General features: G+C 37.7%; 2 protein-coding genes across 2 annotated transcripts in view; one reads left to right on the top strand and one right to left on the bottom strand.

The window, feature by feature from the left end:
* Positions 1-6,836: 6,836 nt before the first annotated feature.
* LOC119574390 (T-complex protein 1 subunit delta-like) lies at positions 6,837-14,916 on the bottom strand. Its single transcript, XM_037921609.1, has 10 exons — positions 14,655-14,916; positions 10,039-10,251; positions 9,484-9,665; positions 8,911-9,168; positions 8,516-8,655; positions 8,108-8,375; positions 7,744-7,910; positions 7,496-7,631; positions 7,150-7,263; positions 6,837-7,027 (listed from the first exon to the last, which is right to left on the bottom strand). Exons 1-10 carry the CDS (start codon positions 14,761-14,763, stop codon positions 7,010-7,012), a joined length of 1,605 nt encoding a protein of 534 aa, XP_037777537.1. The 5' UTR covers positions 14,764-14,916; the 3' UTR covers positions 6,837-7,009.
* A 1,199-nt stretch (positions 14,917-16,115) lies between these two features.
* The window catches only part of LOC119574391 (ubiquitin thioesterase otubain-like), a 20,639-nt gene continuing 20,215 nt past the window's right edge, over positions 16,116-16,539 (top strand). The window contains exon 1 of the mRNA XM_037921610.1: positions 16,116-16,271. Within this exon, the coding sequence (XP_037777538.1) occupies positions 16,157-16,271 (115 nt within the window). The 5' untranslated portion in view covers positions 16,116-16,156. The remainder of the gene's footprint in view (positions 16,272-16,539) is intronic.

Raw genomic sequence — 16,539 nt, 5'->3', positions numbered from 1 at the left:
TTGGTGTATTTATGTTGACCTTAGAGGGTGAAAGAATGTGGTATATCTAACGGCTGTATGTGGATTGCACAAACAGACTTCATACCACTTTGGTTTGATTCCACAATGGTGCAATGACAGACTGTGGGAATCATACTTTTACGACTGACAATCTCTGGAGGCGCTAAGTTCCACATTATCGGAACAAGATGTGACGTGATAAAGGTGATCCACATTAGTTTTAAGGCATAATGCTTAAACACGATTAGTGACAACGTATTTGTTCACGGCACACTTTACATGTGGACATTACCTTCTTACGGGATGCTTAAAGTTCCCTTCACTCTGCACTGTTATTTGTAAGTCTGACGATTAAGAACAGTCAATGTTTGCAGCTCTGCATATATATATATATATATATATATATATATATATATATATATATATATATATATATATATATACAATATTTATTTATATATATATAATATAATATATATATTATATTATATTATAAAGATATATTGTAATACAGTCTATTCAAACTATTTCATTTCAGCTTTTTCTTGGGGGAGCAAGGGTGGGTAGACGAGCAAACCCAACAAACATTTAGAAAAATGAGCTATTCTAGAGGCATTTTTAAGCTATAACCAGGCCTAAATATGAGTAATTTAGTAAAAAAAAAAAAAAAGGCCAGATCTTCAGGAGGGCAAACAATCTATGGGGGAACTGCCCCCAACTCCCCCAATTCCCGCCCCTGCTTGCATGCCGTCCAGACCCTTGGCTTCGTCCATCGCAGAACATGCGAACTCCAAGTGAGTTGCCAAGCACCGCAATAATATATATTGAAAAAAAAATCAATGAGAAAACCTTAGCCTAAGCGGTAAAATAGAAGGCAAGCATGATGAAGGCAGATCGAGGAAAACATTCATTGACAATTTTAACATACAAGCACTTCGACGCCTCTGTTACAGAGCCCGACAACATGAAACATGGTGCCAAAATTTCGTCAACCACCGGATCGGTGATGCACAGAAAGAAGAGAAAGAAAATATACTCATGTGGTGTAACCAAGACTGCGTTTTTCTTAATATATTCCTCCTAGGAAATTAATGGACATGCTCTGTGCCAAGACGTGTATTTTGTTTCAGGAATATTGATCATATTTTAAGATAAGATAAGCATAATTTGAAGATCTGCGTTCTATGAAAAAGCTTAATGCATTCTTCATGAAATATTAGGAATGCAGCCGTGAATATTGAACAATACACCAAAAATATGTAGGGGGGCAAATGTACATGGCAGTTCAGGGGTTAAGGGCGATTAGATCAGATGGAGAATATCTGTTCTGAAGAAGGGAAAAGGAACACTGTATGAGAAACACCGCAAAAGAGCCATTATGAAACAATCAACGGGTAATAAGGGTAAAAATGGGTGTAGGAGTAGAAGTAGGAGAAGAAACTGGGAAATAACGTAAAGGAACAGAGGACGGAGGTGAAGTATCAGGAAGAATGTCAAGAGGGTGAGGATCCGAAGAACAGTTGTGACAGAAGGGAGTCACGCGAGCATCCGTGTGGGGGTGGTAAGGATTATAGGGAAAGAAGAAAGGATGGTGCAAAGGGAGGATGGGTTTTTGTAAATACCTATTCCGTGGTTCCTCATAGATTTTACAGCTTTCTATAATATGGGCTATATTCAGTGGCTCCCGGCAATCTTGGCAGATAGCACGAGGGGTATCCAGACATTAGCCATCCATGTGTTAATCTTGTGTGCACTACTGCTACTTTTCTGTTCACACTGTAGGTTGTGACCCAGATACCAAGATCTATTTTAATATTTCTTAGCGGATTTCTCCACATGTCTTAACGTGTTTTTTTTTTTTTTTATCTGGGGCTTCAGGTCTGAGTGTGGGAGAGAGGTATCAAAGGCAGTGGGAGGGGGAGCAACAGCTTTAGTCTTTTTGTATGCTTGTTCATTTCCAGAGATGCCAACATGAGCTAGTGGATGATGATTTTTTTTTCCGATACCAGTGTCAGCCAGTCCTGGATTTCTCTTACTACTGGATGGGGGTTTAAACTTTCAACAGCTTGTAGTGCACTGCGAGTCAGAGTATATCACAAATTGGCGATTTTCAATGTGCCTTAATCATTTTGACTGCAGAAAGGATGGCATATAACTCTGCGGTAAATACCGATATTGTTGGAAGGAAAGTTACCACATTTTCTCTTGGTTTGCTAATCCTACTCCATTTTCAGATTTTGAGCTATCTGTCCATATTTTTGTTAGGGTTCTGTATTTAAAAGTGTTCTAGATTTATTTCTATATATATATTTTTTTTTATATTGCTATAAAATTACTTCGTTCGTCCGTGGAGGGATTTGGGGGTTGCCAACTGGTAGGAGCCTACTTAGATTTAAGTTGAGGTGCACTGTAAATCTCTGTCCTAGGGTTGAACACTGTTTTGTACGTGGTAGAATCTCTGGGTTTCTCTGTAGTCTATTGTGATAGATGAAATTTATATATCATCACGGTGAAATTCAAAGGGCGATTCTCCACCTTCTCCATATAAAGACAATACTGGTGATGAACGAAAAGCAGCAGTACAGATTCTCAGTGCTTCATTACGGATAGCGTTTAGTAGCTTACTTATCAGTGCTCGATGAAGTCAAAGAAGTATTGTATGGTAGGGCGGGTGAGAGAGCATGTGTAAAATACCACAGTGCTTTGGTAGCCTCCGTCTTGAGCTGTTTGTGTGGTAGCCATATTAACCTCGGGTCAAGTGTCACTCCTAAGAAGCTGCTGGTTTTTATGAAAATACATGGCTACTGTCTTGTTTTGGGAGAAATTAATACCATGAGATGTGGTCTATTGCGATACCTTATTTATAGCAATTTGTAGGCAGTTTTGTGCATCCAATATGCTACTAAATATGCAAAGTCATCCATATAGAAACTGCACGAGACATCTCTTAGCACAGCTTGCGATTGCGAGATGAGTTACACTTAGGACACTTCCCTGTGGGACTCCTTCTTTCTGACTTTCTTAGTTTCTCTACATTTTCTGTTACTTAAGAAATTGTTTATGAAGTTTATGAAAATGGGCAGGGCCCCCTGAAATTACAAGAGTACTGTACTTTTTCTAAATACCATATAAAGCGAAAACTTACCCTCTTCTCCAGTAATTTCAAAATACAGCGCGTCAAAGAGATAGGTCTGTATTTTTCTGGTTTAACTGCGTCTTTTCCAGGCATTACTATGGCTTCTTTCCATAATTTCGGCTTTGTTCCTTCCTGAAATATTTTGTTAAAGAGTTTTAAGTTTGAGAGCATTTTCCATTTCCTTCCTAGTGAATGGTGCATAATACGGCAATTTCAACGAATTATTTTCAAATGAGGGTGGCCTCCTCCCTTGTTCTATCTTGAGACTGGCAAATCTCTTAGAATGATTTTGATAAAAAATCCAGTCAGCATGTTCGATTTTCCAGTATATAACCCAATAATATATAAGATTCCGTTTACTTTCTTTAGTTGTATTGGGAACTGGTCACTTCCGTGAAGATCTTCCACTACTTCTCATGTAAAATCTAGTTCAGCACTGGCTGAGCTTATGGATTAGTTTATGTTGGGTAGTGCCCTTTTCTTTATGAGCAAATGGGTAGGCTGGTCAGTGTTGAGAACAGTTAACCTTTCTCCAAGAAGATAGACCCTAGGGCACTGTCTCCCCATATATGATGATGGCCATTGAAATCTCCTAAGATCAGGAATGGGGAGGCTAATCGTTCAATTATTCTTTATTTCCTGTATATTTCGCCTGTCAAGCGGAGGCAAGTACACTGATGTTATGGTATATTGCCTAGTCAATTCTACTTTTACCGCCTTCATCTGCAAAGCGGTTTGTAGCGGGAAGGCTTGCCGGGGGATATCCTGAGTTACCATTAATGTTATTCATCCATGAGGACTGGTGTCAAAGGTCCCATAGTGAGTATAGGATCGATATCATTTCAAGGAAAGATGCCTGCTTTCTATAATGAGTATTTCTCGCATACCAAAACAAACTGGGTAGTAAGTTGAAATCATGTGCTTTAATTCTTCCCATTTGGAAAATATTTCCTGGCAATTACATCGTAATAGGGAAACTATCATTTTGCTTATTGTATAGGTTCTGGTGGTTTGTTGGTTTGCTGAATTTCGCGGAGGGGTAACTGGACGGGAGTCCCTTTTTCTCTTAGTTATAGAAGTCCGTCTCCATGCCTTCGTGACGGGTTTAGGGAGGATTATTTCATGCCTTCCTCAACTTTGGGCATATTAGTGATTCCTTGATGTTTCTCGTTCTTGTTTACAGAGGGAGAGGATGTTGCCCTTCTCAAAGTACTGGCATTTCTCCGTGTGCTTCCTGGTGTTTGACCCCAGGCTTTAGGTGCTTTTGTTGAAGAAGGTTTTACAGATGTAGATGGTCGTGTTGTGGTTCCTGGTACTCGATCCGAGGTCTCTTTGGCTGTGGATTTGGTGAAATTTATGTTTTTAGTGAGTTAAGAGATGTTTTTGGTCTTTCAGTTGATACGGTTACCTTTGTTTCTGGTTACTACTGGTATTGTTTTGCTGTCGGTATGCCTAATGGGTAGGCAGTGATGTTGCTTCTTGAGTAGGTCCAAGATTCTGCCTGTGTCTCCTTTACACAACAATCAGGGTGAATGTTGTTCGTTCGTTCTTGAGGCTGCCCGGTTTCCAAAGAACTTCGTTGCGATGACTGCATTTGCTCCTCAGATGAAATAAGATAGCTAGGGAAATTCTGTCTGTCTTCCCGAGTCCTGGGAGTGTAGAGACGGATCCCCTGGTGTTTTGCGTGTTTCTGCATTTGAGCCTCTTTTTTACTGTAGTACTGATTTCTTGCGTAGCTTTTTCCAGGATGAATGTTATGCTAGCGTTCCATCCTACTTGCTTCAATATTAATCAACTTTCGTTTTTCTGATTGTTAAAATCATTTTCTCTAGTTCGTAATAATCACAAGACTTATATGAAGATTTGTAAATGTCACATTTAGGGGTGCTACATGTATGTTCTTCAGATCTGGTGTGTCCACACTTTACTGGCATTTATGTTTGACCTGCACCATTTTCCAACATGACCAAATTTCTGGCATTTGAAGCACTGTTTTGGAAAGGGAACATAGGTCATAATATTCATCGCATACAAAGTTACCATAACCTTATCTGGGAGCTTTTCTTTATCAAAAGAAGGATTAGCATTGGTATCTGCTAATCTTCATCAGTTCCTTTATTTCTGATACGTTTTACCTCGGTTACCCATTGTTCATTTTAAGTTGCTTCAGACCACTCCCTTAACCAAATCCATATAATGATTTGAATAGACTTTAACTTCTAATCCAGCAACTTTCAGCATATTCTGCCTGAACTACTACTGTCTCATCTTTAAGATGTCTAATCTTCTTTGGATTGCCACCATAGCCTTAAACAATGTCTTTATTTATTTTAAAGATAAACAGACTATCAGTATTTTAACAAATTCTACATCTAGGGAGGTATGGACTCGTTGAGATACAGGTATCCCTACTGAGCCTTGTTCCCTTGACTTTCTTTCTCTGCTTTTGGTCCATCAAGGCTGTGATCTTAAAATGAAAGGCAAGGTTCAGTAGTCTGGATTTTGATAGTCGAATCCGGTTGTGGTAATTGGGCTTTTAATTTCTAGGGGAGAACCCACTCCCTAAGTTGAGGAAGAAAAAGGAATATCCATAAGATCAACTACAGTTTCATCCAAATAATGTTCTGACCCTTCACCAAGCCCAAGGTGAGGGCGTGCCATCCCTTCAGGTTACCGTTTGGATATATGTAAGATTTCCAGCATTTTCAGGGTCTTCAGTTGATCGAGGTCGGACACGGCACTGAAGATGCAAACTTGGTCTAAAACTTTCTCCTCGCCCGGACACGTGAGGTTCTCTGAGGTCTTTGTTTTTGGATTGACTTGGGTTGTCATCCACTTAGTGTTCAAAGAAGTTCTGCTCAGTCTTGTTGAGTCTCTTTGTTGACTCCTCTACAGGAACCTTGATGGCTTGGGAGGTTCCGCCAGGAACTAAAGTTCCAGCCAACATTACTCCCTGTATCAACAAGGTACGAAAACGGCAAAGAAAAAACTCCGTTAACTAATAATTTCTCCACCATTTTGTTGCTTGTGTTGTCACATTTACACATATACGCTCTAATGACCTCCTATCATGCCTGTTTGAATAGACTGGCCTTAAATTTGGAGAATTTTATTAATCTTACCAGAATAAATTAAGAATGCCATTTTCAGTCCTTTACATTCCCTTACAAATTAACTGGAGACGTCTTGTCACTTAACAAAAACCTTGCCACAGTCTTGAATAGAACTGGATCCTAAACTTCTGAACTTATTCCTCCTAAGATGTAGTATAAATAAATTTATAATAAATATTTTGAAATTGATGAACTTCTCCACTAGTTCGAAAGGTTACGTTTCTTTTTTTCATTTGTGTCATTTTCTTTTATCTTTGTGCAAATGTTACTGTAGTTATCTATGAATTATATGTAAATATGCAATTTTAACATCCATTACAAAACGCAGACAGAGTCCTCTGAATATGTGAAAAGAAAAACAGTAGAAGTAGCTGTGTTGTGCAATTTTGGTCCACTTAGGGTTGCTATTCATGCCAGACTGGTTGGAAGTTGATTGATAACATTGGTACTATTTAATCAGTTAACACCCTTTTCAAGAAATACATCAAAGCTTTAGTTACAATGGTGTATTTATACTGTATCAACAATATTACATGTAAATAAAATTAATGATAAACAGTATCTGCTTTAGTTGATGAAAAATGTTGACAACTGTTTATTGTTTATTAATAAGTAAATTTACAATATTGGTGAATAGAGCACACTGGGAGATACAGTGAAAAAAATAGTTGTGACGAGCAGAAGAAGGGCGTTAATGCAGAGGTTGACGTTAAAGCACTTGGGCAAGCTGACCGACTGCTGACATCCCAGGAAGGGTCATCTAGCGTATCACATTCACCTGGAAAAGTTTTGATACTGAGTTGATATATTCAATGAAATGGTTCTATATGACAATAAAATACTGTGTGGGATTTGAATATAACAAGCTTTATAATTCTTTATAAAGTTCCTGTTACTTACAATATCGTCAATCTTCAGAATTGACCGCACGCACTCTGCTGCCAAAGTAATGGCAGATGTAGACACCAAAAGTGGTTGCAGCACATTCTCATCAATGATGTTGCTGATGCTTCCCTGTAAGGCAGTAACAACATACATATGTACTATACTGGAGTGATGATTGAATTAAGAAAAATGAATTTAGAAACAAATTCTTACATATCTTCAATACAAAATATATCATTGAAAGGGTTATGTACTAATTAATGCATTACCCTAAATACTAAGGGTGTTGTCTCAAATGTTTGCTTATGGCTATCAAATTTTCTTGCTAAAGCTACAACAACAACACGAGGATGAAGTTTACCTTACGAACATTGATTCCAGCATGAGTCTCCCCTCGAGCATGTCTGTTACGCAATTCTGTTACAGTTGAGATCGGACTGAGACCAGCATTCTCAGCAAGGATACCTGGTATTACTTCCAAAGCTTCAGCAAATGCTCTGTAATATGAAAAAAAGTTTGAATAAAGGAAACCTATCTAATATTTCTCCAAAATTCAGTCATAAATTATGCGATAATTCATTAATGGGAGGATGAAATAAAGAATCTAACCTAAAGCAATAGGCATCCATGCCTTTAAGAGACTGAGCAAACTGTGTCAATTTGACAGAGAGCTCTGCCTCAGGAGCTCCTCCACCAGGGATGAGGGACCTCTTCTTTACAAGGCAACGGATAACACACAGAGCATCATGAAGTGACCGATCTGCCTCCTCCAGCACCTGTAAAAATTATTTGAAAAGAAATTTGGTTATAATTTTTTCTAAACAGCAATTCCTAGACTTCTCTATGATCCTACACATATATCACCATTATCTATCCATCATCCCATATATATCCAAGATGTGAAGGATAGTATCTTCAACCTGATTTTCTGTTAAGCTAATTTCTGAACTAATAGTTAACCAAGATAACTCACCTGTTTGTTGCTACCACGAAGCAAGATAGAAACAGTTCTTCCAGGGTTCTGTACGCCTGTAACTTTCACAAATTTACTAGTGCCTGCCTGGATTTCTTCTGCTAGTTCTGCAGTACCTAAACATTCTGGGGTGAAATGGTCAAGGGAGGCAACGGGACGGCAACCCAGGGTCTTGCACACAAACTCAATATCTTCACGCTCAATATCCTTCACAACCATAATTTTCTGCTTGGCTAGGAGGTGGAGAGCCAAGTCACTCACAGCATCCCTAGAGAGGGAAAAAAACAATGGGTAAGATACTTTAAAAAATCACATCACAATGCAAAAAATTCAACAAAATCTAAAATGTTTGAAATACCAGTATGCCAAACAACTCATAAATGGGAGTGTTCTGTACTCCAAAGATACCTGAGAATAGACTTCTGAATGAGAAGGACATTGCAGCCTGCAGCCTTAATCTTCTTTGTAATGTTGAGAATATATTGGCGTTCTTCACGAAGCACACGATCCATGGCAGTGTAGTCCCTAATGAGAACAGTGTTGTCCATCTGGGGAAAAAAAAAAAAAAAAAAAAAAAAAAAAAAAAAAAATCAGCACGTAAGATGTACATAGTTATGATAAATTCACAAAGGAATGAATTGAAGAAAAACATTAAGTGTATGAATCAATGGTATTAACCCAATATCAAGCACACAATATATGAAAAAGGAAATCAAAGGCCATTTCAAAAATAGAAAGCCATGGTGAAAAGAGCATCAGGAGTAGAAATGCCTGTATCCTCACCTACTGAGCAACCTACTTACATCAGTCTTGGGTGGAGAAATGCAGAACTGAATGAGGCCGATCTTTGCCTTCTCCACCTTGTTGGGTCCTCCTTGCCCCTGGGCCTTCTGTGTGAAAACAATGCCATCCACCAGCTGGGAATCCTCTACAGTCTCCCCAAGCTTCTTGAGGATGCGAATGTCCTTGAGATCTACATTGGTGTCCTTAGAGGGGTCCACAATCTTTAGCACTGCATCCACAGCCATTGGAGCAAGCATACCTGAATGTTCATGGACAACCTGAAATTTGGAAGTATGGAATATTTTAGAGAATTTTCAACTGCAATATAGTAATCATAAAACTGACCGTTTTCAAAGTAATCTAAAAAACCTGACAAAGAAAATACAGATTCAATAAATACTGTTGCACCAAAGATGGCTGGCAACCACATAAATACCTATTCATAATGGCAACATTTTGAGAAAGGGCCTTGTAGCCACATGCTCATCCAAAAAAAGTGATAAAATCCATCGGCTACCAGAACAGAATAATCAAATCAGGGCAAACCTCTGTAGCAGAGGATGTCATTCCTTGAAGACAACTCAACTCCATACCTTAGAGTTGAGAGATGTGTTAGCACTCTTGAGGAGAGAGGCATGGTCAGACAGATCTACAGGAATAGCCATGGACTCCAGGACTTCCACTGCCTTGGCCGAGAAATGGAGGAGGGAGTCAGAGATGGCAGCCGGATGGAAGCCCTTTGTTAACAGCTTCTGGGAGGTTTCCAGCATTGCACCTGAGAAAATATGGGAAGGGTAAGTAAAAATATGGAAGAAAAATCATGATCTTTCAACACGTTGAGAAACCGAGATAAAAAGAGAGAATATCAAGTACAGTTCATTCAAAATACAAGTTACTTTGCATGTTGTAATAAATAAACCCTTTGCTGTAAGGATTTTTTTATTTGAATAAATTAGTAAAACTAAACAAAAGTAAACAAGCAAAAGGTAAAAAATTTAAGTACAACAAAAAGCATTAAACACAACTATAAAACGTGCAAAACTTTCAGTCAACAATTTTTCTTGAAAGAGAACCTAAATTATTTGATTGTCTTTATCATACTGTTATATCCAGTGTAGTATTATGAGAAAAGAAACTGCACAGCATACCTGCAAGGATGACAACACTGGTGGTGCCGTCTCCTGCCTCAGCATCCTGAGCCTGTGACAGCTCCACCAACATCTTGGCTGCTGGGTGGAGAACTTTCATTTGCTTCAAGATTGTTGCACCGTCATTGGTGATAGTGACTTCACCCTTGCCATCCTGAATCATCTTGTCCATTCCCCTTGGGCCCAGGGAAGTCTTGATGGCATCGGCAACAGCTATCAGAAAATGGAATCCATTAGTTTCACGGCAGTAAAAATGGACACCTACATTTGTACAATGGTAGTCATACTTGTCCTAAAATAGAAAGATCTTCATATCTAACAATAGAACTGTACATTATACGAATTTCTCTTCAAATCTTATGAACAAGAACAGGCAGCACTATTGTAAGTGTAGCTTATATACAGATGCTCCTTAACCTACAGTAGCTTCAAGGCTATAATGCATTTAATGTACCTAATTTACTGAACCACATATATCAAATAAGCTGAGAACATTTATCTCAGCCTACAATTGGACAAAGTCACCTACTATAAAAACCATGTTGTAATAATAATAAAGGTAATTCTTTACAATACAGACACACTCACTTAAGAATCCCTAACTCTACATCACAAAATCTATTCAATAATCTATGTTGCCTTGAATAGGCGTGCTCTTCAGGCACTGCCTGAAGAGAGTGTGATGGAAGAATCTGCCCCCCCTACACCCTGGGAAACACTGTCTTCACTTCAGTATGGCCAGATAGCGCAGAAACTCAGGACCAAGTGGATTTAGGGCATGGGTGGTGTTTCCTTGATCATTTTCCTTTTACCTGATGACTGCAACTTTTAGTCCTCCACAATAATGTTAATTTTACCCTAGCTTAGTGTGTCCATGCTGAAAAAAATTAACCACAATGAATATTTTGTAACTTATTGGGAATGCTCTATGAGTAAAAACCTGTTTGTATGAGTCGCTATTTTTCCAGAACACAGTCAATAGTATTCCCAAGGCAGTCAAGAGGCTTACCCTTAACTATCAGAGACTAAACTATAAACATTATCTGAAACAAAATACTTTGTTTCACAATTGAGACATTTAGTAATAAAACTTATATTCTGCAATAAATTATTGCTATCCATGAAACCATTTTAATAATCATGTTTAGTAATGTTCAGCCACAATTTTTATCAATATTATAGGTTTACATTATTTGCCAGTTTTAAGGATCACACATACAGATTCTTATTGCTGCTACTTCCCTAGAGTTAGCTCTGAATAAAGAATGATCAGGTCTAGGTCTTCATTAGCACTTCATGCCAACTGACAACAATTTTGTAGAGAAAATGTGACGTTAAGAACTCTGGCTGTGTGATTGTGTTGTGGATGCAGTCTCCAAGCAGTGATATGCAGGATATTTTCTGCACTTCATGGTAAATATGAGGCAGCAGCAGTTGTACTTGTGTTGTATATGACTATTCTTTATACTCTATAAAATGGCAGGGTCCATTTCCCTTTATTTCTATACACCACTCTCAGTAACATTAACCACCACTTTTCTTCTTTTCCGACATTGTTCTTGGTGTGTGTAGTTTCCCTTCCTTTACGAGTGTAACTAGATTTTCCCTCTTTTAGTATAGTCATTATGTAAATGTAAACCAAAGTAATGTGTTGCACAACTTACTTAGCAACTTGCGAAGGAAATACTAAAAAGAAAAGTATCTTATTTTTGTTGTTCTGTCCATTAAGGGTTTACCTTGTACCATATTGCTGTGCATAGCAAACTATACCATTTATATTCTTTTGTTCATATGGCAATCCTTAAGTGTGTGAGGATAAGGTCTTTTGTGGGTTCTTACCCACAATGTTGGGCTGAATCTTCAAGGATTGAACTTTGGATTGGGCTATCTTCTTTACACTTTTGTTTAACACCCAAAATACAATTCATGACTCACTTTTAACTAATTTTCTAGATCTATGTCTTCCTGCTCCTTAAGGGGACTGTCCAAAATAGGGGGGGGGGGTCTAATTGAGTTAACTAGCCTATGTTATACAAACAAGAATGAGGAAACTACCAAAGGACTGTTTGAGCCAAAACTGGGTTATTTCTTGGGAGGTGCAAGGGCATAAGCACTAACAAGTATAACTACAGATGCAGGTAATTAGTGTCAGGGACACCCGCACAGACTTTTGCTTGTTACAATCTTGCATGTGGCATTAGATAATGACACAATGCATAGATATGAGTTTGTGAATGTCTAAAGAACACTTTTATGCTGATATCAGAAAAAATTAAAATCATAATGATTTATGAAGAAATATATTGAGAAATTTTTTCTTCAAAAGATGCAAGCTTTGCATACATTTATACATGAAGCTTACCATCAAGACTCCTTGGTAATATACTGTAGCTTATGTAGAGGTCTATGTGTGTACCAAGTACGAAGCACTAATGTTAAAAGACAAAAGTATAACTAATATTTTGGTTTGGATTCGCTCTGACGGTTGTTATGTCCAACATCGGAAAATTTGTTTTGATTTGAAATTGGTTGTTTCTGTGTAACAAGCACTTCAATACAAAGGCCACTCCATGGTTGGAATTTTGAACTTTGGAAAAATAAGTGGGTAGTTTTTCATTTGAGGCTCTGTGACACTTGCATGTCCAATAACTTGGTTATTTTTGAGTTGCGCTGGAAGTACATAGCAGATAAGTTTCTTAGATTTATTTGCTCTATCATTTGCATATATTATTTTCCGTTTTAAAGACAGCTAGTCAAAACTTTACCTATACCAATAAGTGAAATATTGATTATTTTATGTTGGAGATAACAGTACAAAATGATACCTGCTCTAAAATAAAAACTATATGGAATTTTGAAACCTGAGGATGCTACGGTTGGTTGTAGGTACCATAAATACGGAAAATACTGACCCCACCCTGGCGTCCGATCATTATGTTAGCTTATTAGCAAAGATAATGCGCTCAAATGACTGAACGCCAATATTGTAATGGTTTACCATACTACTGGACATTTTTTATAAATCTCAATGAAGGAAAAGATTTTATCTGGGGCAATTAATATTTTTTCTTTATGTATAAATTGGTTTATTCTTAAATGAGGATTAAAACAATCTTTTGTGTGTGTTTACATACATTTCAACCTTCTCAAAATTTAAACCCCCCCCTTGGTGCATCAAAAAATTTCAACAGCCTTGGAAATTCTTGCCATAAATAATATTACACATGCTTCCATAATTCTCAAACTTGAACCAATATGTTGAATTCAAGCTAGAATTATACTCATAACAATTTTCCACAGTTCTCCATTTCTGCACAATCGGATTTTCCAAAATGTAAAGAGTATTAGTAATTTCTGGTTTAGATTAGTTATCTTAAGATTTAATGCATTTATTAAACATTTCCGACAGGGATCTCTACTTTCATTAAAATAAATAAATAAATAAAAAGATATCTTCACAACGTATAGCCCCTGCTGAAAACAATAATTTTGATGAACATGGACATAATCTCATCTCGAAGTACACTAATTAGGTTTTTTATATATATCAGATTTAGCAAAATAAATAATAGAATTAACTAACTGTGGAAAGTGTCCAAATCTCAAAGGCATGTTTTCTGTACTTTGTCTACATAAGACGGTGGACTTGTCCCAGGTTCGTAAATTTCAAGTGCCTCCATGTCTAATTCTTTCTTCCGCAAGTGGTTCGGAGTGTGCAAGCCGTACCATGCCCAGAATTTTTGAATGCATGGCCAAAAAATAGAATATAGTTCACCAAAAAACAAAAAAAGTGAACAGAAATTTTAAAAATCAGAGCATGGTACAACTTTCCCACAGAGTTGATCAAAGTGAAAATGAATTTTTGAGGGTAATTCTGGGATAAATTTGATCTCTGGGGCAGTCGCATAACAACCATAAAAATTATTTTTTTTGAGCAAAGTAGGTTTTTCTTGGGACGGTCCCCTTAACCCAATTCCCTGTGTGTCCCCCAAAACAGTGGGGATTGGAGAAAATATAAAGGAAAAACTGAAATATTAATTTCCTCTAGAATTACCAGTTCCTGAAATAAATGTTAGAAAATATCAATTTACATTTTATCTACTGATCTTTCTCCATGTATGGTCTTGACATTTGGTACAAGTGACTGACCTTTGTAAACATTTCCTTGAATTTTAGAAATTTTATGTATATCTATGATAACGATTTTATGCTAATGTTCTCTGTGCAATAATAGCTAATTACACCTACATAGATCTATAAATATTTTCTTCCTGTCAGTCAACACCCACGTAAACAAATGTCTCATCACAAGTAAATTTGCCCTTTCGTCCTGCAATTCGTTAACCCAAGTGATTTTCCTGTCCGGGAGGATTCGCCGAGACCAAATTACGGGCAAAGGCGAGCGCCAAAGGCAAAATCAGGACCAAAACAACTTCACCTGCGAGTGACTCATGCCTCCGCCGTCTCGGGGATCCTCCCACACCCCCAAGCACTCATCGCCCCTCGCGCTCGCCGACCTCTCATCTCCTCGTCGAGCTTTGCTCACCGTTGGCATCGGGATTTATTACTTGTTCTCCCCCCTTCGTCCTCTGTTGCTGGCAAAATAATGGGCCTACCTTTAGCGGCTACGATGTTGCTAGCGCGGATCTGAGCGGGTTTTTCTTTATCCTTGAATTCCGACTTGCTCTTCCCACCGGACCTAACTGGCGCTGCCTTGACCGACATGATGGATTGTGCGAATGTTGAGCTTCCCGAAAATGCAAGAGACGACGGGGATCGGCCTCAATGGTTGCAGATGAACTCAGATATAATTGAAGGATTTCGCTGCTTTCGTCTGCAGCGGTTCTGTGCCGCCGTCTGGGCCCGGTTTGTTTAGGTGTCGTACCGCTGGCGGCAAAGTGTCGAGCGGCATATCGTAGTATTATTATTATTTGCACTTTATTTTTACATGGTATGAAATCATATTCTAAATGAATTATTGACGTAAAAGTCTGGGTCTTTAAAAAAACAGGATTTTGAGATAACCCACATATCAAGGATGAAATAAGCAGTGCCTTTAGGTTATACACTCGCAAAAAATAGTGCATACTATCATAAAAAATATATATATAATTGGCTAAAGTAACTAATATCCGTGCGCTTAAAAGTTTAACAGACATGTAGAGTAAGAAAACGTTAATTTGCAGGTAAATAGGACTGACAGCTATTAATCTTGGCCGTTATCGTACATCACACGTGCGGCGTTCGAGAAGGTCCTAGAAGTCGAAGTATTTGGAAGTGACAGATGCTAGCGTCCATGCCTCGCTTTTGCCGAATATATGACGAAAGTCTTAATCGAGATACACTGAGCACTGACCTTACGCATAACAATGTAAATTCAATGTTTTCCTAAGCCTAGAGAGAGGATAATGCATAAAAAACAGACATGCTATGAAAAGATGTCGAAACATAAGCTGGTTTTTTGGCGGAATTTAAGTAGCTATTGTTGGAAAAAGCATTGTAAATGATCAATTATTTTTCAAAATCTGTACAAGTCATATTAATTAACAAAGCAACTTGGTTTCCATGACCACCGCAGAGGGTACATTACATAGCTACTGACTCTGACTTCGGCCTCAGGAGAGTCCATATATTTTAGATAACATATACAGGCCTCATATAAACAACACCCACTTAAAAATATATATATATATAGCAACTGCCTCACCATTTTTTTTTTTTTTTCATAAAGATGTCTCACTAGTCTTATTCACCTTTTCAAGAAAAGGTTCTCTAAGAACAATGCAGTAGAACCATTGCCCAATACGGCAGTAGTTCAGTTATAATAAAAGAGAATACTGCTGATATTGATAAGATAAAAGCAATGGACAGAATGATCAAACAAACGAAACTATAGGAAAATACAAATAAGAAGTTATATGAAATTGAGAATTATGATGAAAAAATATGAAAAATAAATAATGTATTGAAAATTACTCAAAAGAGTTTATTATTTTGCTGAATGCCACAATAGCAATCACATACTATGAAAAGTCATCCAAACAGCAATAACAAAAATAAAACAAAATTTCGAAGACAAACAGCCACACAAGAAGGGATTCGGACGCGCGGGTGAATAATGGTAAACAAACTCGCGATGGAGGACAAAAATCAGGAAAATATCGAGAATAAGGACATAAATCAGGAGAACAAGGACAATAACCAGGACACTACCTCGCCGGAATATGACCCTAGTAAGGCTAATCCTCTTGACCACTTAAGGAAAGAAGGGGAATGAAGAATAAGGAGGAGAAGAGGGAGGAGAGATGTGCTTTTTTATATTTCTGATAGATTTAGTTATTTTATTTACTTATTTATTCGATTCTTTTGTTTTTCGCATTTTTTCTCAAGCTGGTTCCTTAGAGTGCCGTTGTGGTACGGTATAAGAATCTTCGAAAGGAGTTATGATAACAGAAAGAACAGAATACAAACAGATATTCGGAAAATGCCTTTTAAGGATAT

Source organism: Penaeus monodon, chromosome 6 (assembly GCF_015228065.2).
Source record: "Penaeus monodon isolate SGIC_2016 chromosome 6, NSTDA_Pmon_1, whole genome shotgun sequence".
Lineage (NCBI taxonomy): Eukaryota > Metazoa > Arthropoda > Malacostraca > Decapoda > Penaeidae > Penaeus > Penaeus monodon.
This window is presented reverse-complemented; position numbering and strand designations above follow the sequence as displayed.